Source organism: Penicillium verrucosum (genome assembly GCF_028828655.1).
Source record: "Penicillium verrucosum strain IBT 35672 chromosome Unknown utg000001l_segment0_segment0, whole genome shotgun sequence".
Classification (NCBI taxonomy): domain Eukaryota; kingdom Fungi; phylum Ascomycota; class Eurotiomycetes; order Eurotiales; family Aspergillaceae; genus Penicillium; species Penicillium verrucosum.
Genome location: NW_026643210.1, coordinates 195,453 through 218,837, shown reverse-complemented (window position 1 = coordinate 218,837; position 23,385 = coordinate 195,453). Strand labels below are relative to the sequence as shown.

Here is a 23,385-nt window from a genome sequence, read left to right as displayed (position 1 = left end):
ACTAATACTCCACAGTCTCTATAGATATAGATGCTTATCTCCCTCCATCATCCTCTTCAGCGGATTCCTCGGCATCGCCTCTTGCCTCTTCCTCTCCTCAGCACTAATATCATCAACATTAGTCTCTTTCTCCCCCAGTGCAGCCCTAACTTCCTCCGCCGAATTCTCATGTCCCGCAAAAGCAACTGTCAAAATCTCCCTCTCCAACCCACCAACATGCTCCCACTCAATGCCCGCCTCAGTCAATATCCGACACCCCTCCGACTCTCCAACAAACGTGCCAGGCTCTTTAACCCCAAAATAAACCTTATGGATCCCCTCTCGCCCGCCCTCCGTCGTTTGCGTAATGCGCTGCACACACGGCGCATTCCCAGAAAGCCGCTTCCCGCACGGCTCCATCGTAACGTACATAATGAGCTTGCGGCCGGGCTCGATGGGGAGGACTTCACCGACTTGGTCATCGGGGACGTTGTGCACTGCGGCGTAGTTAGAGAAGCAGCATTGCTCTGCGTGTGTGTTGCCCGCGAGCTCCATTGTGTAGCCCGTTGAGAGGATCCGGTCGTCTGTGAAGGTGGGGTCGTTGTCTTTTCGGGATAGTAGGACTGCCCCGACTCGGAAGTTGGTCGGTCTCGGGGGTGATTGTTCCGCTAGGGAGAGGCATTGTCTTATGTAGGGTATGTGAGGGGAGGTCCTTGTCGTCATGGTGAGTGATGTCAATTGCGATTTGGGTTGAGTGTTCGATGTAGGAGAGGGTTTGGTTAAGGTTGGTGTTTTAGATGTAGAATTTGGAGCTTGGATTGGATTTGGATGGTCTCTGTAGCTCTTGAGATTTGAGGAAAGTGAAGTGGCGCTGTCGATGAGCTTGGGGGTAGCTTGAAAGTGGGCTGATGGGCAAGGCGGGGAACAGCAGCAAAATGACGAAATGGCCCCGTCGCGTCTAAATCGCGTTCCGTTTCTACGACTTACGCCAATGTAGTCGCCCTTCTATTGGTCTTTCATCTATTAAATCCCAATTCGGTGTAATATATCTAGATCGCATCCAGTTCTTCCTCCTGTTGCTCGAATAACCCAAATCCGCATATCGCATCACCCAAAGCCTACAATGGCGAAAAATGAGAAACCCGAAAACAGTGCATCAGACGAAGAAATGCCGTCTGTCGAGGAAGACCTCTATAAGATTCTAGGCGTTGCATCCGATGCAACCCCAGAAGCAATCAAAACTGCATACAAAAAGAGCGCCCTGAGAAACCATCCCGGTATGCAAACACACCCAGATTCCAAAACATCCAAGATACTAAACTCAGAGCAGACAAGGTGAGCGAAGAAGCCCGCGCAGACGCCAACGCAAAGTTCCAACGAATCGCACTGGCATACGGCGTGCTCTCCGACGAGCGCCGACGAAACGTGTACGACCGAACCGGCAGCACAGACGAAGCCTTCGGCGAAGATGGCGACTTCAACTGGATGGACTTCTACCGCGAACAGCTGTCAACGATGCTTGACTCGCGGGCGATCTCCGACTTCCAGAAGAAATACCAAAACTCAGACGAGGAGAGAAAGGACCTGCTCGCGGCGTATGAGACGCACAAGGGCAATATGGATGCTATCTATGATACCGTGATGCTGTCTAATGTACTAGATGACGATGAACGATTCCGAGGTATCATCGATCAGGCCATTGCGGATGAGGAAGTGGAGGACTTCGAGCGATATTCCAAGGAGCCCGAGAAGAGGAAACAACAACGTGTGAAGAAGGCGCAGAAGGAGGCGCGTGAGGCGGAGAAGTTGGGGAAGGAGATTGAGGATAAGAAGAAGAAGAAAGCTGGGGCTGCGGTGAAGAGCTCAAAGGCTGCGGCGAATGAGGATGATCTTCTGGCTATTATCACTAAGCGTCAGCAGGATCGTGGTGTGGGCTTCCTCGCTCGTTTGGAGGAGAAGTATGCGCAGCCTGGGAAGAAGCGTGGTGTCGATGATGAGCCTTCCGAGGAAGCATTTGCTGCTGTTGGGGCTCGGAAGGGGACAAAGCCTAAGTCGAAGAGGGCTAAGGCTTGAATTAAGGTCTTTGTTTCCTGTAACATTCATGTGTCATGTCTAAGTGTTTTTTTATTATGTGGTGGTTTAATAGGAGTTTTGTAATTGCATACGACGATACCTTTTGGTCCTCTCTCCTTTTGTGCCCTAATAGACTGGTGTGTAGAAGAATATCTAGGGGTGCAGCCACAAGTGGCTGCAGTAAGAAGCCTAACCTTAGGCTCCTTTTTCCCAATTCTTCTTTTTTGATGATTCCTTGTGATCCTCTTCTCCTTTTTGTCTTCTTTGTCTTCTTTTTGTGTTCTTTCTCTTTTAACAACAGATGGTGCAGAATCCGATTGCCCGAATATCAATAACCCATCTGTCGGCTCGGTTTGTGATATTTCTGAATTGCCAGACCTATCAGAGTTATCAGACCTATTTTCCTTCTTTCTTCCCAAACCCCTTGCCAGCACCGTCATAGGGCAATCTGCTCCACATTCCTCGGTGCTTGGCGGAGTTGAGCTGAGTTCCCCACAGCCCGGAGACGGTGCCACCATGTCATACCACACTGGTCGAACTTCTCCTGAACAAAAAAGCTTGGATGGTCGATCAACAATATCAACGACCCAAATAAACGAGAAACCAATAGGTCTAAGCCGGACCTTGCAGAACTTGCTGATTGCCCCGCAGTCTAAGAGTGCGGGCGGGACAACTTATTCGCCTAGAGGCGGAACCCGCAGTCCAGTCGAGCCACTCGTATCTTCACCTTTGCGCATCAGTTCATCGGATATGGCATCCGCTCCAAATTCCCCGGAGAGGCCCACCGCCAGTCGCGAGGCTCTTCCTCGTAGATCATCCGATCATGTGGTTGACACTGTCCGCTCAACTACGGGCCTTGATATTGATGATGCAAAATCCGATATCGCTTCAACTTCTCTAGAGCAGCCACACGTCAAAAAGCGATTTTTGCAAGCGCGAGATAGGTCCCAGAGCCGCAAGGGTGTGGCAGCCATTATGTCTGGCCGTCTCTTTCCGAGAAGCTTTGCCCGTGGCAGAGACAGAGACTCATCACGGGGATCTTCCCAGCGTGGATCGTCTCTCGACTCTCATGCTACTTCTTCACCGGAGCGGGGTCGTCCTAGTTCCTCTGGTAGTCATTCTGTTCACGTTGAAACCTTAACCCCCGCCCCTAGTAATCCAGGGAAGGGGAAATCGCTCAACATGAACGATACATTCAACAGGTCAGATGAGGTATTGACTAAGCCCCATGGAAGCCTGCCTGATTATATCAAACCGACAGCGGTGGAGGAGGGAGGGGAGAGAATCGCCAAGGATGTTTTCGATAGTGACAAGAACATGATTGAAAGCAGTGAAGATGAAGCCAACGATACTTCGAGCGACGAAGACAGCACCCTGGAAGGTGTACGAGGCCGCAAGAAAAAGAAGGACTCAGATATCACATCTATAACGCCAAGCGACTTTGAAAAATCCAAGGATGATGATTCCAAGCAACCCGAAGAACGTATGTTGTTTTGCCCGGGGGCTTCTATTACATAGGAAATCCAATATACTAATCTCAAATTGTATAGAAAAAGCCCCTGAGCCCCCAAGTGGACGGCAGGAGAAGAAACCGCGGAAATCTGCTTTGAAAGCCGTGGTCCATCCACAGACCAGTTTCGATATCCCCACCCCGCGTGTTCAGTCAGTGGCTGGCACACCTTACGGCTCAGAGGATGAAGCTGAAATCGGTGACATTCATCGTGCCCAGAAGCTCAGCATTTCCATGTCAGCTATCGATAACGGTGTTCACAACCGATCCATCCGAACGATTGTCCGCGGGAACTTTTCAAGTCCGCAGGATCAAGGCGATGGGACCCGTCGTCGCCGTCGGAAGTATTTAATCGCAACCGACTTGAGTGAAGAGTCAGTCTATGCCCTTGAGTGGACTATCGGGACCGTTCTAAGAGATGGAGACACGATTTTCGCCATCTACGCCATGCATGAGGACTCCACTACTGCGTCAGCGGTGCAGGTCGGCGAGGGAGCCAAAGTGATGAAAGATGCAACGGCTGTCGTTGGCACCCAGACGAAAGAAGCCAACCAGAATTATGCATCCCGTACGATCCTAGGTCGACTTGGCCCTGGTACTGCTAGCAAGACACATTCCGCTGATTCCCGGGCCTCGTCGATCGCTGAGGCTGAACGGGTGAGGGCAGTTGAGACTGTGTCTCAGACCTGTGTGAAGCTGCTGCGGAAAACGGTCTTGCAGGTCCGTATTGCCGTGGAAGTGATCCACTGTAAAAACCCAAAGTCCATGATCACCGAAGCTGTAAGTACTCTCTCCACCCTCAACCTTCTTATTATCTCTGATCCCTACTCACAATGACTCTCAGATTGATGAACTTGAACCTACACTTGTTATTGTCGGTGCGCGGGGTCAGAGTGCACTGAAGGGGTGAGTGATTTGACTTTCTAGCTCAGTATCATGCTGCTGGCCAATACTAACCTCACCTTTAGTGTCCTTCTCGGTTCGTTCTCAAATTATCTCCTTTCTAGTTCCTCTGTGCCGGTCATGGTTGCACGCCGGAAGCTGAAGAGGCATACGTGGAAAGACAAACTCAAGGGCACTACAAATGTGCGCCTGTCCAATAATCTAATTACCCCGAAGAGTCTTGCTCAAGCCAAAGTGGATTGATTCGGCGCACTCTATTTCTTTTACTCTCTGCCTTTCTGCCTTGCATTTTCATGAATCGGATCATGGCGAGGCGCCTATCTTGCGAATGGTGCATATCTGGATTCTCACTATCTCTGTTTAACGCGTATGGATACCCTACTTTTTTCATGGGCCCACGATTTCACATTATTGATGCCTTTTTTTTTTCTCTCCTCTCTCCTAGTTTACTTTCTTGTTCTTGATTCGGGTCTTGGGTGTTATTATTGCTTGTCGTGGCGCGGTCGTGTTCTTAATTACTTAGTATTGGGCGTCTAAGGCACATAACACCTTGAATCAAAAAAGGTTGGCCCTGCACTGGACTTTGTATAATGTAAAATATAGATATAGATATATTCTTGAACTACTACTTCATTCATAATGTTACTATCAGCACTGTTTTTACCACCTCAGCAGCCGACTATTCTTGTATTTTATATTTATAGTCTTAGACTCAGTCCAAGTTAGGCTTAGCTGAATCGGCCAGGGGAATGTGGATGCCGAGAGATGAGAGCTGCTTGGCGCCACAGCCCCAAGAGTCAGACATTGTCTCTGATTTACACGCATATAGAGATGATCTCTTTTTAGAAATTCAAGTCTGTACAACATAGGTCTGTTGGGAATTTGGGATAACGATAGACCATCTAAATTGGGGCAACATAAATGATCACTACCTGAAGGTAAATGATAGGGACACAAGCACCAAACAGCCTTAAAGAGAGGTTGTCTCACTTTGGGAAATTCGGCTTCTTGTGGAGTTGATGCATATTATTCTGAATTGCAAATACTTTTTCTTTTTGCTTTTTGCTGTCAAATATGCATGTGGTTTGTTTTTATGCTCTCTTGGTTTTGGCTCGCCTCTAACAACAATATAGCGACTTGGAGCTAATATGAAACTACATGTACTTCAGCTGGGAATTCTGTCGTTTCTGCTAGTTGGAGTGACTGCCAATTTCCCACCATCCACCAGTTTAGACGATTTTGAGGTCAACACTCTCTCATCGCCCGCCAATACCAATATCACCATTCAGTACAAATCACCACTGCCGGGTACTTGCAAAACCGCTTTGAGCTCCCAAAAGCAGTATACGGGTTATGTCAATCTCCCACCTTCGAGTCTAGCTCTGGTTCAGCAGGATTATCCCATCAACACGTTCTTTTGGTTTGTGGAAGCCCGGGAGAATCCTCAGAAAGCTCCACTTACAGTCTGGCTCAATGGCGGACCTGGGTCGAGTAGCATGATTGGCATGTTTCAGGAAGTTGGACCCTGTGAGGTTGTTGAGATTGACAAGACTCGGCTGGGGACTCGAGCTAGGGCCTGGGGATGGGATCGCAGCTCAAACATGCTATTCATTGACCAGCCAAATCAGGTTGGATTTTCATACGATACACTCACCAATGGATCCCTCAATCTTCTCTCTGGATTGCTCTATTCTCAAGCCAAATCAGTCCCGCCAAAGCAGCCACATAATACCTTTTTGAATGGTACATTCCCTTCGCATGATCATGACCATACAACCAATACCACGGCTATCTCCTCTCAGGCAATTTGGCATATTTTGCAGGCATTCCTGGCCGAATTTCCACAATACAACCCTAGTGGCAATGGGAATAACTCCGTCGGTATTAACTTGTTTACTGAAAGCTATGGGGGCCACTATGGGCCAGCCTTTGCGACATACTTTGAAAAGCAGAATGACTTGCTGGATCAGGGAAGGCTACCAGCCAACAAAACCTTGAAGATTGATCTCGTCTCCTTGGGAATCATCCAGGGCTGTGTGGACGATGTGATACAGGGGTCATCTTACTCGGATTTTGCATATAGCAACTCATACGACATTGAAGCAGTCAGCGTCGCCGATTACAAGAGCATGAAGCACTCTTTTTCGAAAAGTGGCGGGTGCCGGGAACAGATTGAGAAATGCCGCAAAGTAGTAACATCCAAAGATCGAAACAATACAGCAGCCGACGAGTGCTCATCCGCGGTGATATACTGCAACCAGTATGTGATAAACCCGTTTGAAGCTAGTGGTCGGAGCCCTTACGACATCTCCCAGGCATCTCTAGACCCCTTTCCGTCAAATCTCTACCTAGAATATCTGAATACTGCAGCAGTCCAGTCATCCATCGGAACACCCGTCAACTTCAGCACGTCCAACCAAGACGTGAGCTATGCCTTCACAATGACAGGTGACCGCGCCCGAGGCGGCCAAATAGCACAGCTGGCCTCGCTGCTAGCAAAGGGCGTGCGAGTCGCCCTGATATACGGTGACAGCGACTACCTCTGCAACTGGCGGGGCGGCGAAGCAGTTTCCTTCGCTGTAGCTGCAGCAGCCTCCAATTACACATCCTCCTTCAATTCTGCAGGATACAGCCCCATCATCACAAATGAGACTTACATCGGCGGCGTTGTCCGACAGGCTGGGAACCTCTCGTTCTCACGAATCTATGACGCAGGCCACGAGATCCCGGCTTATCAGCCGGAGACCATGTTCACGCTATTCAGTCGTATCATCCAGGGTGGGAATGACCTGTCTTCTGGACAACCTGCGGATCTGGCTACGTTCAGGTCTAAGGGTGATGCTAACTCAACGGCAGTCAATCATGCCCCGCCCATGGCTTTGCCGACTTGTTTCTTGCGGAATGTGGCTGGCACGTGCAGTCAGAGTCAGCAGATTATGCTTCAATCTGGGAGTGGCGTTATCATTAATGGTGTCCATTATGAGAGTGAAGCGCAGTGGTCTGCGAAGGATAGTACCCGGGCTGGTGACAGTGTGCTACTTGGTGATGCGGGCATGCCGGGTACAGAGTCCGTGGAGATGACAGAGATGACTCCCAGTGCGAGCACATTTAGTGAATTGCCTGCTATTGGGGTATTCACTGCGACCACCACACCGCGGATTAAAGAGCAGCGCTCAACTTCTGCGTGTGTTCTATCTACTGGAATTCCTGGAAGATTTGGGGTGCTCACCATCATTGCATTATTTGTGTTTATAGTAAGAATGATTTGAAAGATTAAAAGATGAACATCCAAATGTGTTCAAGTAGTATATACAACATCCAAGGTGTAATATAAAAAGCACTCAAACGCCAAGAAATGAAGACCCGGTCTACGTAACCTTGGACCTCATCACGTGCAAGGTCACCGCCCAAGCTCCCCATCGAGACAGCTGGACCAACCCCCCCAGTCCCGCCTTTACTCTCTTCCCCATTCTTGCCTTTTCTACTTTGAATTTCGCCCGTGGAGGATCAAATTCGCCATGGCTGACTTTATTGACCCCCGGATGTCCTCCATCAAGCCTCGGATGCGCTACAATACCATCGGAGGTGTCAACGGACCGCTGGTTATCCTCGACAATGTGAGTCTATAATGTTCTAACAACATACGGGAATTGTATACTAAACAAGACATTTCAAAATAGGTCAAGTTTCCCCGTTATAACGAAATTGTCTCGTTGACGCTCCCAGATGGCTCAGAGCGGAGTGGTCAAGTGCTGGAAGCCAGAGGTCTGTCCCCACATTCTGCCGTTCACTCTAGGAGTATGAAAGCTGATATTATAACTAGGAAACCGGGCTGTTGTGCAGGTGCGGACTAAAAGCTCGCCTCTAACATACAAGACATTAACTTAGCTCGTTTGTGAACTAGGTGTTCGAAGGCACTACCGGTGTCGATGTGAAGAAGGTACAACAACCAACCTATGAAAATGATTGAATGTTGCGCTGACATCCCGTTCAGACGAAAGTCGAGTTTAGTGGCCACAGCTTGAAGCTTGGCGTTTCCGAGGACATGTTGGGCCGAACATTCGACGGTTCGGGACGAGCTATCGACAAGGGTCCTAAGGTGTTAGCGGAGGACTACTTGGACATCAACGGCCAGCCTATCAACCCTTACTCACGAGTATGCGCACTGCCACCGTTATAAGATAGAGAACTGGGACTACGGGAAGCTAACGGACGGACTAGGTGTACCCCGAGGAAATGATTTCGACTGGTATCTCCGCTATTGATACGATGAACTCCATTGCTCGTGGACAGAAGATCCCTATCTTCTCAGCTGCTGGTTTACCGCATAACGAAATCGCCGCCAGTATATGTCGCCAAGCGAGTCTGGCCAAGCCCACGAAGGATGTCCACGACGGCCACGAGGAGAACTTCTCTATCGTCTTCGCCGCTATGGGTGTCAATATGGAGACTGCTCGCTTCTTTAAGCGCGATTTCGAGGAGAACGGCAGTATGGAGCGTGTTACTTTGTTCCTGAACTTGGCCAACGACCCGACTATTGAGCGTATTATTACTCCTCGTCTTGCCCTGACCACTGCCGAATACTACGCCTACCAGCTCGAGAAGCATGTCCTGGTTATTATGACCGATATGTCGGCCTACTGTGATGCCCTGCGTGAAGTTTCCGCTGCCAGAGAAGAAGTCCCCGGTCGTCGCGGTTATCCCGGTTACATGTACACCGATTTGGCCACCCTGTACGAGCGTGCTGGCCGAGTCCAGGGCCGCAATGGCTCTATTACACAGATTCCCATTCTGACTATGCCTAACGATGGTGCGTTGCTTGAAAATTGCTATACCCTTTTTGTGATGGCTTCTCCTCTTCGGGGTTGGCGACATTGACATGTTTGCTTGTCCTAACCTGAATCATACTAACCTATACGCACCTTCACAGATATCACGCACCCGATTCCAGATTTGACCGGTTACATTACGGAGGGGCAGATCTTTATTGATCGTCAGCTCGACAACCGCGGTATCTACCCACCGATCAACGTCCTGCCCTCTCTATCCCGTCTGATGAAGTCCGCAATTGGCGAGGGCCGCACTCGTAAGGATCACGGAGACGTTTCTAACCAGCTGTACGCTAAATACGCCATTGGTCGTGATGCCGGTAAGCAATTTGCCCTAAAGAACCCCTCAATCTCATTTCGGGTAATATCTCTAACCATTACAACCAGCCTCCATGAAAGCCGTCGTAGGAGAAGACGCCCTCTCCTCGGAAGACAAGCTCTCTCTCGAGTTCCTCGAGAAGTTCGAGCGCACCTTCATCAGCCAGTCTCCCTACGAGGCGCGCACCATCGAGGAATCCCTCGACCTTGCTTGGAACCTCCTGCGCATCTACCCCAAGGAATTGCTTAACCGCATCCCCAAGCGCACTCTCGATGAGTTCTACGCCCGCCACGCTCGCAAGATTCCTAACAAGGATACCAACGATAACTCGCATGAGAACCTGATTGACGCATGAGATATGTCTGTCGTGTGTTGAGCTGAATCCTGTGTCTTGGGCTATGTTGAGGTAAACTATCGTCGTGCGAGGAGGTGAATGTGGGAAGCTAGAGAGCCCTGGCGAGGGGATTAGTAGGTCCCGTTTTTGTCGATGTCAATTGCATATACTCCTATCTTTTCAATGTTCTTGTTGTTGTGCGGCTGTTCGTTATCTTTCTTGGTTGTTTTTTTTTTGGTCTTTTCCTGCTTGGGCATGATACAATATCAAATATATTCCATATTTTGCTCTCTACAAATTTATGGGATGATCGGTTTGTTCGTCGATGTTATGTTGTCGTGGTCTGTTGTAGAGTAGATAATAGACTGGTATTGTTCTATAGTCTAAAACTATCTACCTATGGTTATGAAGACAGTCCCGAAAAATAAAAACAAGACCGAAAAGGGGATATCAATGTTTCTTTCTTTTTTTTTTTCATTCTTAACCAAAAAGAATAAATCTCAAAATCATAAATCTGCAATAAAAACGCTTTTCCATGACCTCCCGCAAATGTAGAGCATAAAAGCATCAAGGAATGAAAAAAAAAAAAAGGATATGGAACAGTCAGGGTATTTCACCCTGACGCAAAAAAAAGCATTCAGAACATCAGAAAGCGCCTAGAAACGCAGCTCCCAGCCGATCTTGGGACCAAGGCGGGGAAGTTCGTCGGCGACCTGTTGGACATCCTTGTCACCGCGACCACTCAGGTTGAGAACGATGTTCTGACCCTTCTCCATTGTCTTGGCGGTTTGCATGACACCCCAGACGGCGTGCGAAGACTCCAACGCAGGGATGATACCCTCGTGTTGGGCGAGAGCACGGAAACCAGCAAGGGCCTGGCTATCGTCGGCGGCGATGAAAGTGGCGCGGTTGGAATCTTTCCAGTTGCTCAGCTCGGGGCCGACACCGGGGTAATCGAGACCAGCAGAGATTGAGTGGGTATCCGAGATCTGACCGTGCTCGTTCTGCAGGACGTAGGTGCGCACACCGTGGAGGACACCGTGGGAACCGCCAGAAAGGGTAGCAGAGTGGCGGTTGGTATCGACGCCATCTCCAGCAGCCTCGACTCCAATAAGCTTGACGCTGGGATCATTGGAGAAGGGGTAGAACATTCCGACTGCGTTGGAACCACCGCCAACACAGGCGATGACGGCATCGGGGAGCTTGCCAATCTGGGCCTGCATTTGCTCCTTGGTCTCGTTTCCGATCACGGACTGGAAGGTACGGACGATGGTTGGGAAGGGGTGGGGTCCAATGGCGGAGCCGATGATGTAGTGGGTCGTATCAAGTTCAACGACCCAGGCGCGGAGAGCTTCGTTAACTGCATCACGAAGGGTACGGCTTCCAGCCTCAACAGCGACGACGGAGGCACCAAGGAGCTTCATGCGGAAGACGTTGAGACCTTGGCGGCGTACATCTTCGGCACCCATGAAAACGGTACAGGCCATGCCAAACTTGGCGCAAACTGTGGCGGTAGCAACACCGTGCTGGCCAGCACCAGTCTCGGCAATGATGCGGGTCTTACCCAAGCGACGGGCAATCAAAATTTGACCAAGAGCATTGTTAATCTTGTGACTTCCCGTGTGGTTGAGGTCCTCACGCTTCAACCAGATGTTGGCACCGCCAACCTCTTCAGTCAAACGCTGGGCCAGGTGAAGGCTGCTAGGACGGCCCATGTACGGGTAGTAGGAACGGAATTCTTCCCAGAACTTGGGGTCGTTGTTGGCAACATCGAAGCCGCGCTCGAGCTCGCCCAAGCAATCCATAAGGGACTCAGGGACGTACTGTCCACCGAACTCGCCGAAGCGCGAGGGCTGGGAGGATACATCCTTTGTCACGTTGAGGGCCTCAATCTGGTCAGCGAGACCAGGTCCGGCGGGGGTGTCAGCATCAGTAATAACTTTGGTAGCTTGAACCTGGCCAGAAGGCTGGGCCTTCTCAATGGCCTCGAGAACGTTGATCTCGCGAGTGAAGGCGCCGGTGGCATCACGCTCACGCTTGCGTCCGGTAATGCTGGAGAGGTACTCCTCGGCGGCCTTGGCAGCCTGGCCAGCAGGGGCCTTTCCAACGCAAGTGATGATCTGGCTACCAATGACAACAGCCTCGGCCTGATCCTGGACAGACAAGAAGTGCTCACGGGTGCTGACGCCGAATCCCAATGCAGCAGGGACATTGCCAGAATATTCATGGACGCGGTTGAGAAGCTCGGGGATATTGGCGCTCAGGGAGCCAGTGGCACCAGTCACACCCATGCGGGAAACAACATAGATAAAGCTATCTGCGATCTTGCAGAGAAGACGCATGCGAGCATCGGAGGTGGCAGGGGCGATAAGGGGAACGTATGAGAGACTGAAACAGGGTAAGCATGTTGGACAATCATAGACAAGTGATAAAGATTTCAAAAGAAGAGACAAACTCACCCAGCGCTTGAGCAAAGGTCGCGGAAACGGACAGCCTCCTCGGGGGGCAAGTCAACCATGATGAAACCATTGACACCAGCTTCCTTGCAGTCACGGAGCATACGCTCCTCACCATACTTGAGGACGGGGTTGAAGTAACCCATGAGCATCAGAGGGGTCTGGAGACCCCGGCTGCGGGCAGTGCGGACGAGCTCAAGGACGGTAGTAAGTGTGACACCATTCTCAAGGGCCTTTGTATTAGCAGTCTGAATGGTTGGTCCATCAGCAATGGGGTCTGTGAAAGGAATTCCAAGCTCGATAATATCTGAGATGTGAGAAGGAATGTCAGTAAAGATCGTCCCTCGGAGTAACTTTCACTTGGGGTTGAATTACCAGCGCCGCCATTCTCGAGACCAAGGAGGATATCAACAGCCTCCTCGACTGTGGGATATCCTGCAGTGATGTAGGCCACAAGGGCCGCACGTTTCTGTGCTTTGCACTTTGCGAAAGTCTGCTTGATAGCTTCCATGATGAAAGGCGATGCAAAAGTGGCGGGGCAAAAGAGTAGATAAGAAGAAAGGGAAGAGGAAGAGGCCAATTGTGGGCAAACGGTCCCTATATATATGTGCAAGATGAAATAATTGCGCGCGGATGGTTAGGTGAGGGACAGGAGGAGTGATGTGTTACAAAAAGCAAACCTAGAACGATCTGTATGAGTCAAATACAATTACTCTTTTTCGAGGCCGGTTGGCCCCGCGTCACGTGTCATGATAAGATAGTAGGTCAGCTGACCTTATCATTTCTACATAAAAGGTGGGACAAAATATAGGGTTGGTGGTTTCACGTGATATGGTTTACATACAACATAGGGAGGGTAGATGTACATTCTATAAGAAACAAGACTGATTAAGAAGGATTGAAGTGAAAATAATCTGATGATCCACAATACAACAACTATGATCCAGAATAGGTAGAATTAAGGCACAAAACTAAGGATAATAAACGGTCCAACCGTTCAAGTCCCAAACGCCAGAACAATGCAGTAGGTAGTAAGTGGCAACAACCCTCAGCTGAAATAACAAGAAGTGGGTAAAAGTACCGAACCAACTCCGAACAAAACTTTCAAACAGAGAAGTGAAAAATAAACAGGGGCCAGACAAGGATGACCCGAGACACACGAAGAGGACTCCGTAGTGTCAGAACATCCTCACCCAAGAGGCCCATCCAAAATTCACCAAGGAATTGGATAAAATGGACGAAACCGCCAAGATTCCAAGAAAAAGCAAAAACCCCGGTCTATCCCATTTCCAATCCAAAAATAACCCGCGAATGCAAAAGGAATGACAAGCAAGCGCCCGCTATGCTGAATAATAGTACAAAAGCCCAGAATGTATGTTTTTTGTGCGCAAGAAAGGAGTGGAAGCCGCAATGCCCGGCATATAAAAATATGCAACCCAAGGAAGGAATGAACAAGACACCGTCTAGATGCGAGGAACAGGTCTCAGAGTGGAACAAAGTCAAAAAAGTCAAAAAGCAGATATGCAAAGGTCACAAGTTTGGGTGTGTGGTAGGGGCATCAGGCATAATAATGTTGTAGTGTAAGGAGGGACGTATAATCATGATCAATGTGCGAGATGAGAGGTCGAACAGATACAAAGGCCCTTCCTACCTTTTCGGGTGGGAAGAGAGCTTGTCTCTGATAAGCCAGCAATCCGCTGTCTGGGCTTGGTAAGGAGTGACAGGAAAAATAAAATCGTATCTTCAAAAGGCGGAGGGGAAGTATAAAAAATAGAATGGAAGGCAAACACAGCAAGAAATCAAATAGAGGGACCAGCAGGGAGGGGGATCAGTGGCCACCGTGGGCCGTATCGTGCATGTTGTACACGGGATCCAAGTAGGTATAGCATCCGCCATTTCCTGGTGGGCTGGTTTGAGGAAGATTGGGGCCGAGAGGGTGCATGTCCCAAGGTGGTCGAGGAGCCGAGGCTGCCAGACCGTGGGTACTCTGGGGGTGGCACATGGCCGGATATGAGTATCCGCCAACAGATGTATAGGGCTGGGTCACTGCGATCATGGATCGGAGGTCGGGTGCCGAAGACAAGTGTGAGGCGGAATGGTCGGCCTGGGAGTAGTTCTGGACTGGCATGCTAGTATAGTTGTGGCCAGCACCAGAGTCAGAGATAGACTGCGGGGAGTTGGCAGTGTGAGGCTCGGTACCAGAATCAGAACCAGTGCCATGGCTAGCATGGCTAGTGTATGTGGTGGTCATTGGTGTGGGGAGAGCACCAGCGGTGGAGGAATAGCTGGCAGACTAGACAGAGGAATATTAGTAACTTGTCAAGATGAGACGTGAAGGTTCAAAAAACATACGTATTTTCCAATGATCTTCTTCAGTGCGTGGCTCAGGACCTTCCAGGGGAAGACCTTGACATCCTTCTCGATGTTGCGAGGCTTGGGAGCAGGGAAGCCCATGATCACCTTGAAGAAGTCTTCGCTGTCAACCTTGGCCTTGGAGACGGTAAGAGGGCGGAATCCCTCCAGGTTGCGGCGAATACGATTCTTTTCTTCGACAGTGAAGCGGACGGCCACGAGGGACTCAAGCAAATAGATGGTATCCACGCTGGTTACGTAGCACTCATCCTTCTCCTCCCATAAAATGCAGCTGATGCAGATACTGCTCGGGGCGCGATCCTCAGGAGTCACAGCCTTAAACTCGCCCTGGATGGTGCTGCCAGTTTGCGAGCGGGTGAATTGCACCAGGCGGCGTTGGGATATGCGTTCTTCCTTCGACCAGCCTTGTGCCATACTATCAAGATCCCCGTTGAGCTTGAGAATAGCCTTGGTGGGATATATAGCATAAGGGTTGAAGGCTGGGTTGTGGGGCATGGAGTGCGTTTGGATGGTAGAAGTGCGGATGAGAGTGGGAGTTGAAGCACCACGTTGGGTGGTAGTGGGACCTTTGTGCTGAGGAAGACCATGTGTCAAGGGGAGACCTGCATTGCGAGGATCATTGCTCACGGTGTAAGGGGGGCTCCAGGCTGGGGTGATAGGGGAGGGGACACGGAGGGCGGGCTGAGGAGTGGCAGAAACAGAAGAGTATTGGCCAGAGCCGGTCTGGGGAGAGGATGCAGCATGATATGGTGCGACAAACCCGGCCATGGAGGGAAGAGCCTGCAAGTAAGGCGAGTAAGAGGCAGACACAGAGCGGCTGTGGTATCCCTCGTGATGCTCAACCTTGGGGATCACAGATCCGGTGTGTCGTTTGGCAGATGGCACAGGAACATCAGAGTATGAGGAAAACTTCCTCTTGCGGGAATCCTCTGATGGCGAATGGTGGGAAACTTGCTCATAGGTATACACACCAACCTGAAGAGATGTAGCGGGACAATCATCCTGGGTCTCCATTGAGACGGACAGAGGAACAGCAAAGGAGGGGGATCCAGTAGACAAGAATGTAGGTACATCCGCCGAAAGACCGTACTGGAACGCAGAGCCCTGGAATCCAAGGAAATGTGGGAGTGATTCACACTTCTTTGAGCCAAAAACAACATACAAAGCTGCATATGAGGAAGCATGGAGGTCATAGGGGCACTGGATCTGCACCATCACCCTAGTTCCCTCACTGCCCCGCTGGGGACTGTAAGTCACAATTTCGGGTAGCTGACGGTGGCGTGTACCCAACATGGGTGACTGAGACTCTTCGTACGAGCTAGCATATTCGTTGGGCAGATATGGAACACAATCCGAGATCTGACTTGCCTGATCGGCCATAGGCGAGGGAACCATCGGGGTGGTCACATAAGGTGATTGACCGTAGTTCGAGTAAGAAGCCGCATCCTGCAAAGACCGAGCGGAACCATAATCTATGTTCAGTCTCAGCAAACGGGATACTCCCAAAATCACGGGCAAAAAAAAAAAAACAAGTTCTTCAAAAATGCAACGTACCTATTATGGCGCCGGCAACGGGCTTCTGGAAAGCAGACATTGACAATATGGGCTCAGACTTGGCCCACGGGCCGTCTGAAAATGCACCGACAAACTGTGGTTCTTCTGAGTCCGACAGATCCAACGACTCGCCGAGTATAAGAGGCGTTTGAAAATCCGGGTCGAACTGTGACGGAACAAGAAGCGACACAGGTCAGCGGGAAGGTTTCTCACACTGAAAATAGGGCAAGGGTTGAGAAGATCCAAACAGAACGAAAACATGCGGGCATCCACAAGGGAAAAGAGGAAAGAGAGAAACAGAGTCCAAAAGATGGGAAAATCTTACCAAAACACCGTGTGTCTTCGAATAAGCCAGCTTGAAGATGTTGCAGCGAGTGCAACGAGATAGAACCTCCTGAAGCGAATGACTGGGAATTTATTCCAAAACGATTGTAGGGTCGAAAAGCACAAGCAAAAATTGAGTGCTCTCCGAGACAGAACGAGCGACAAGATGAAGCTGCTGTTGGTCTCACAAAATTGGCAACGAAAGGCCTCGAATCAGCATTCAGGAATAAACCACCAAGGCTGAAACTAGGAACGGCTGGCTGCAGAAATAGACTTAGATCTCGACCGTAATGCCCAAAGGTTCATAAAAGTGAAGTAGAAGAACTAGTTGGGCTTAGGAGATGTCCAAGGAAAATGTCCCACCGCCAATTGTGACGGGAAGAGCCGAGATTGGTCGGAGATGACGAGAGCAACGAGCGTGGACTGGAGAGGTTTCGCTTTTCTTTATTTTCCTCTGTGAGATGTTTCGGGAAAGATGTCACGAAGATTGGGCCACAATGAATAAGATCACGATGATAGGCTACTCAATTAATGAGTATACGAGAACGTTTTCAGACTATGGAAACCGGATCGGTGCATAGGGGAGGGGGAGGAGGGAAATGCACTCACCGAGATGAATCAAAGTGAAAAATAAAAAGAAGGTCTGATCTGAGACCAAGTTTCTGTTGTTGACCCAAGATAATATGCAAGATCCGAGGGTGGTTAAACCTGAAGAAAGAGTCTAAATGTCAACAACAAACACTTGAACAATAGCGGGACGGGGAAGCTATCCGACGGCTCTGACAACTATCGTCATTTCCAGTCGTTGGTATAGTTCAAAGAATACAAATTCCAGCTGCAAGGAGAATAACCAAAGATCAAGAGCCGAAAGAGGAAGTATGCAAGGCACGAGGGGGGAACAAGTGAGACCGTGGGCAAAGGGAGGGGTGCACATTGATACTAACCTTAAGCTGATGAACCGATCTGCCTGAATAGTTCCTTTCTTGTCGCCAATATTTCCTTAATGAATCTGAGACCCTTCCAAACAGAGGCGATTCCGCTAGATCGAGAAGTGTCTTCAACCGAGACAATTCAGCGATTGATTGAATTTCCGTTGTCCAATATCCTAATATCCCAATAGCCAATAGCCAGTATCCAGTATCCAGTATAGCCTGTCGCAAGTACAAAAGCCTGAAGAGAATCCTTTTTTTTTCTTTCTTCGAAGGTTGGATGTTCAACTGAGACCGCGGAGCAAACGGGGATCTACAAAGATATCGCGCAAACGCAGTGTCGGGGCGAAGAACACTCTTTTTCGACCCTTAGTTCCAAATCGGGGTTTCCAATATCCAAGTCGGAAAATCCAGTCTTCCAGCAAGGCGGGAAAAAAAAAAAGAAGAATTTAATATTATAGGCGAGATATAATTCCGATAAACGTAGCGAACGTGGTTCTCGTAGCAGCGGATAAGCGAGCGTAAGAGCGAACGTGGTGAGCGAATGTGTGACTTAGAAAGTCATAATAAATTTCAAAGGGGATGGAAAGTGGGATGCAAGGAATATGGGACCAGAAGGGTTAAAAGCAACTGATTGAGGATTATATGGATTATTATTAGCAGAGGAGAGCAGGTCACAGTACAATTTACGACCTAAACTGTATAAGGCCAGCTGTGGGGGGATGATTTTTTAGTTTAGTTTAGTTTTATTTTTTTTTTATATATATTATATTATATTATATTATATATATTTTTATTATATTATTATTATATTTTGGTCAGAATTCATAAATATTAATAATAATATATATATAAAAAAAAAGAGATAAAAAATCAATTAAATTGATCCTCTCAAAAGGAGTCAGACTAAAAGACTAGTGGGAAATCCTGGCGGGGGATGCACAGAGGGGGAAGAAACTTGGCATTGAAAGGTATTATTACCCATGATATACATAAATACAGAGATAGAGAGAGTACTTTACCATGGTCACACAATCCAGGGTTTTGATATAATTATATAATTCTCGAGTATCAAAATATCAGGGCGGAGCAATCTACCTACAACATAGGTACAAACGAAAAGGTCGCAAGCCACTAGAAGCCGACTTTTGCTTTCCGAGATGTCCGACCAGTCAGATCCACATATTCTTTTATTTTTTTTTTAGATATGACGTTGAATATCTTGGGCATATGTTATAATATATATATCTATATCTATATATATATATATAATCTTCTAGTTATAGAGTATTCCTCGGAATGGACAACCAAAAACGACATATCATCGGGGACAAAATACAGGAACGTGGTAATGTGCTCGGGATAAACACCAATCTAGTAGCGCAGGCCTAGCGGTGCAAGCCACCAGAAAAGGAAAAGTGGAGCACTATCCAGCATGTGGGAAAAGAAAAGAAAAAGAAAAAGTTTTATCTCTGCAGAACAGTAATAGCCTTATTAACCATATAGAATTCAGCCCGATAGTTACCTTGTGCTGTTGTGTATATGGTCTTTTTTACCGGGTGACTTTACAAGCCATAGCCTCTTTTGTTTTCCCCAAAGGGTTGAGTGCTGTAACCCTCGAGAAAGAATCCATGTCAACAAGGTCAAGGTCAATCGAATCAGGAAGTGTGTCTATAACGAGCACTCTCTCCGAAGGGCCCCTCTCTTTACTATATCCCTGCCAATCAAAAAGCTTCACCGGCAACCTTGTTATGTTATGTTTTTTGATTTGGTCTCCTCCTTATATTTAGCTCCCCTACTTCAGTTTTCGGGGACTTTTTCAAGTCGGAAACCCTTTTTCACAACATATTTTTCCCCATCCAGTACTTTTCCTTACAGTCTAATATGATCTGAGGTTGACCCCTTTGTCAGCATCTCCTTACGCCGAACCTTGGGTCATCTGTGCCGAACAAAAGTGGAAAAAAAAAGGACCCTTCTTTCACTCTTTACTCCAGATGCTCCACTTCCGATCTCTACATAGGGCCGTCACGATCGTACATCTCGTGTCGTCATGTCGGTCAATATGATAATTCACTTTTTTTTCTTTTTCCGTTCCCCGACACGAGGCTGCATGTACGGAATGTACTCCCACGACATAGATTCTCTGTATAGAGTACTCCATACCACAGATGAGTGAAAGTAAATCCCCAGATATTTCCCGATCGAGCAAGATTGTAAACCTTCCCAGGTTCCAAGGGAAACTGTTAAGCTTACCATCATCTGACCCGAATGTAAATGTAAATAGAAACGAATTCGTATAAAAATGTCTAAATAACACCAACCTCGGTAATCTAATAGGTTTTCCAACTAAAAAAAAAAAAAAAACCCAAAAACACAAAAACATAAAAACACGAAGGGTCTAAGTTTAGCACACCTTGCATTTTCTTTTCAAGTGACTCGGTGGCCTGACTATGCAAGGGTCCCATCCTGTGATTGGTTGTTCTGGTCCTTTCTAAACCCGATCGGGGATGACTCTTGAACCCGGGCATCCGTGCTCCCTCGAGGTAACGGGACCGTTCCATTATCAGCTGGCCACTTGGGCACTCTGCACTGTCACCTCATCTTCTCGGTTATATATTTAGATATATATTTAGATATATATTTAGATATATATCTATATATCTATATATATTCCCTCTCACTTCAAGTTATACATACTTGGACGTTAGTATATATATTTAGATGCATGTACATATATATGTATACTACATGTACACAAATTCCTATTCCAACGGCTCCCGGCCCACGGGCTCCCCAGTGTTGATCAACATCCCTATGCGTAGGAGATCATTGTTCTCCAAGATAATTACCCGACGCAGCGCGTCAAGGTCTGCAGTTCCGTAAGAACGTCAACCATGTTATTGTTACAGATGCAGATGCAGACGCAGGCGCAAATGCAGACGCAAGATGTTGAAAATAGAATCCAAAATGTCCGTGAGGATTTCTTCAATTCTTGCCTACAACATACAACATACAACATAGGGATACAGTTTTGTATGAGATCATAGGGACAAGGGTTCGATCTATATTCGGAAGGACCTTGGGAAAGAAGGTTAAGTTTATTTCGCTCCTATATTGTTTGAAAAAAAACGTCAATAAATAGCAAAAATAGAAAAAATAGAAAAAAGAAGGAGAAAAAAAACAAGAAAAAAAGAAAAGAAAAATACGCTAAAACCAAAGAGGCGTTAACGGTTCGGCACAATTCCCGATTTATTATTTTGTGCAGCTCCATGTTATAAGAAAAGAGACCTCGGGATAAAAAAAAGGGGGCCACAAGGGGCCATCAAAATGTGCTCACCTTATCGATAAGCTATGCGCTTGTCTCCGCGATTTTGCCACGTTAAAGACAGTCCCGTACAGTGGACACGAGATTTCTGATTTCTATGGTACGGAATACGGAGTATGGAGTACAGAATACGGAATACGGAGTAGTATGTGGTCATACAAATCAACCTCGGAACATTCAAAATTCGGTAATGGGGCTCATTCAAACAATACAGTGGAGCGCGCCATGATCAGCAATCTCACCAAGAAGCTTCAATCGGATCAGCGATCGTGTCCAAAACGGTCAACGGCTTCTTCAGAAATCTTCGGAAAAATTTTAGATTATTGTTTGATTCCTTCCTTCTTTCCTTGCTATTCGTTAGGTAGTTAATAATGTTCCGTTCCCTACATATCTAAATGTTACTAAATATCAATGTTGATGTTCATATACTCCCAACCACCCACCCAACCACCCCCCTCAAATATCAAGCAGAGCAAGGAGCATCTCATCAAAGGGACCAATCTATATCAAATCCCATTTGTCCCTTTAAAAAGAAATTCCGAAAAAAACCCCCCAATGAAATAATCTTATTAGTTTGTACGGAGTACGGAGGACGGAGAAACGGGGAATCTTTGCGTTTGCACACACCTTTAATTCGGTCAATCTTCGGGAGAAACATACAATCCCCACATCAAAACCCCAACCTCCCCCGAAACCCCCGAAAACCCCCAAAAGGGTAAAAAAAAGGTAAAAAAAAAGATCAAAGCTGTTGCATTGCCCCAAAGTAGACCCTGTATCTCCATTGATCAACCCCCGTCTCCTAACTAGCGTTTCAAAGGTACAAATAATTTTTCATTCCGGCTCATCCACAACCTTCGAAGCTTCCAAAGAAAAAAGCGGATCACTATAACCCCCAGGGCTTCGGAGCTGCAACCTTGTTTGGAGCCAGTCAATACTAGTATAGTACTCGTATACTCGACATTACCATTGGCAGAGAGGGCTCCATGCCATATATCTATTATGATATTATTGAGAGCGGATAACCATCATCCAGGCTTCGGGCTCTCCGGTTCCTACTTTTATCTTTTATTGTTTATCTTTCTGCCTATATTGGAAAAAAAAAAAAAAAAAAAAAAAAGACCCCCGCGCCTAATAAACGTTAATTTATTATGTTGTAATTAATTAATTTGTTTAAATTTTTTTTAAACATATTCTGGCGCGTCAACAATATGCTATGCTTTGCTTCTTCAACCTCGGACCTTTGTCCGCCTACTCCGTACCAGTTCCGGAGTAAAGGGTGACAGCTTAACTGTATCTCTGCCCTTTCTAGCCAATATTTGGAATATGCAGGTACAACCGCACTATTGCCTGCGCGTCTATTTCCTATCCCGTCAATATTATGTACGTGATCTCGCCACTCGTGTCTGTCTGTCTGTATGTATGTATGTGTCTGTGCCTTTCTTGCGTGTGGGGGAGGAGGCAATAGTGCATATCGAGCACGGGTTGAGGAGGAATATTAAATTATTGTGGTAAGGATCTTCGTCCACGATCCCTTCGAGGGATTGAAATTTCCAAGGAGAACAGGAACAAGATATGTCAAGGGCGAAGTGAAGACCTTGCTGCATGGTGGGATGGCATTGGTACGCGCATCATGGGGGGAAACAAACCATCGGAGTGAAACATCGTCAGAGACACTGACGGGCTCTTTTCTCTTCTCTCTTTGCCCTGGTTCGGATTCATCCACCCTTACATTTTGGATTTCAGCTCCTCCTGGTTCTGTTCGCGAAGGGGGAAGACAAACGGAAACGATCCTCGAATGAATATTTTTTTTTAAAAAAAAAAATATATATCCGTGTCGTTGATGGGGTCGAAGATCACCGGCTTGCCCTTGTTCGCATGAGGGTCTGTACTGCACCATAGCTCGGAGGAATGTGACGTGGGTCCGCTTTGCGTCTTGGGAGGTGGTCCGACTACTCACTTGCATCTCTGTCTGTTCTACTCCGTACAACATACAACATAGTATCTTCATTCTACGTGAAGAAGAATCCGACTTTCAATGTCGGGGTTCGTATATCGTTGTTGTACCCTTTAAAGTTGAATGATAGGCAGGAATCAAGCGCCTCTTTACCCATGTTGAATGGCTAATCAGAATCGCAAACCACGCCTCAGAATCAACTGCATGTCTTCCATGGTCTTCCTTTTTTTTGGCCCCCCTGCAACGAAGATCTTCGCCTACAGGGTAGCCTCATTCGTCGACGATCCTTCTATTGTAGAGGAGTTGTCACTCCGCCTTATTAGCTCCATCCTCGATAGCCACTCACAAGCAGAGAATTATATAACGGTGGAAACCGGTGCTAGCTTTAACCTTAGCCAATCGAGAGGAAAATGCGGTTATCAGAAGCGTACGTCCATACAAAGGACATTTAGAATATACAACGTACCCATACCGCCCGCGCTTCCAGGGAATGAATGTTAATGAGGTTCCGCGCCTGCCCTCG

General features: G+C 47.7%; 6 protein-coding genes across 6 annotated transcripts; 3 read left to right on the top strand and 3 right to left on the bottom strand.

Annotated features, from left to right (window-relative positions):
- Window positions 1-18: 18 nt before the first annotated feature.
- On the bottom strand, window positions 19-702 carry N7516_000058 (putative DRAP deaminase; the record flags this gene model as incomplete). Its single annotated transcript, XM_057212780.1, has 1 exon — window positions 19-702. The coding sequence occupies one exon, from the start codon at window positions 700-702 to the stop codon at window positions 19-21; it is 684 nt and encodes a 227-aa protein (XP_057074663.1).
- Window positions 703-1,102: 400 nt separating this feature from the next.
- N7516_000057 (DnaJ domain protein) lies at window positions 1,103-2,052 on the top strand (the record flags this gene model as incomplete). Its single annotated transcript, XM_057212779.1, has 2 exons — window positions 1,103-1,256; window positions 1,310-2,052. The coding sequence occupies 2 exons, from the start codon at window positions 1,103-1,105 to the stop codon at window positions 2,050-2,052; spliced, it is 897 nt and encodes a 298-aa protein (XP_057074662.1).
- Window positions 2,053-2,568: 516 nt separating this feature from the next.
- On the top strand, window positions 2,569-4,724 carry N7516_000056 (universal stress protein family domain protein; the record flags this gene model as incomplete). Its single annotated transcript, XM_057212778.1, has 4 exons — window positions 2,569-3,535; window positions 3,603-4,342; window positions 4,407-4,468; window positions 4,531-4,724. 4 exons carry the CDS (start codon window positions 2,569-2,571, stop codon window positions 4,706-4,708), a joined length of 1,947 nt encoding a protein of 648 aa, XP_057074661.1. The 3' UTR covers window positions 4,709-4,724.
- Window positions 4,725-7,983: 3,259 nt separating this feature from the next.
- Window positions 7,984-9,968, top strand: N7516_000055 (H(+)-transporting V1 sector ATPase subunit B; the record flags this gene model as incomplete). Its single annotated transcript, XM_057212777.1, has 8 exons — window positions 7,984-8,082; window positions 8,146-8,230; window positions 8,289-8,308; window positions 8,370-8,405; window positions 8,460-8,621; window positions 8,687-9,275; window positions 9,396-9,614; window positions 9,682-9,968. 8 exons carry the CDS (start codon window positions 7,984-7,986, stop codon window positions 9,966-9,968), a joined length of 1,497 nt encoding a protein of 498 aa, XP_057074660.1.
- A 635-nt stretch (window positions 9,969-10,603) lies between these two features.
- trpB (tryptophan synthase TRP5) lies at window positions 10,604-12,914 on the bottom strand (the record flags this gene model as incomplete). Its single annotated transcript, XM_057212776.1, has 3 exons — window positions 10,604-12,335; window positions 12,407-12,710; window positions 12,779-12,914. The coding sequence occupies 3 exons, from the start codon at window positions 12,912-12,914 to the stop codon at window positions 10,604-10,606; spliced, it is 2,172 nt and encodes a 723-aa protein (XP_057074659.1).
- A 1,317-nt stretch (window positions 12,915-14,231) lies between these two features.
- On the bottom strand, window positions 14,232-16,874 carry medA (transcriptional regulator medA; the record flags this gene model as incomplete). The annotated part of the gene is made up of 5 exons (XM_057212775.1): window positions 14,232-14,696; window positions 14,756-16,248; window positions 16,331-16,496; window positions 16,656-16,737; window positions 16,843-16,874. The coding sequence occupies 5 exons, from the start codon at window positions 16,872-16,874 to the stop codon at window positions 14,232-14,234; spliced, it is 2,238 nt and encodes a 745-aa protein (XP_057074658.1).
- Window positions 16,875-23,385: the final 6,511 nt, after the last annotated feature.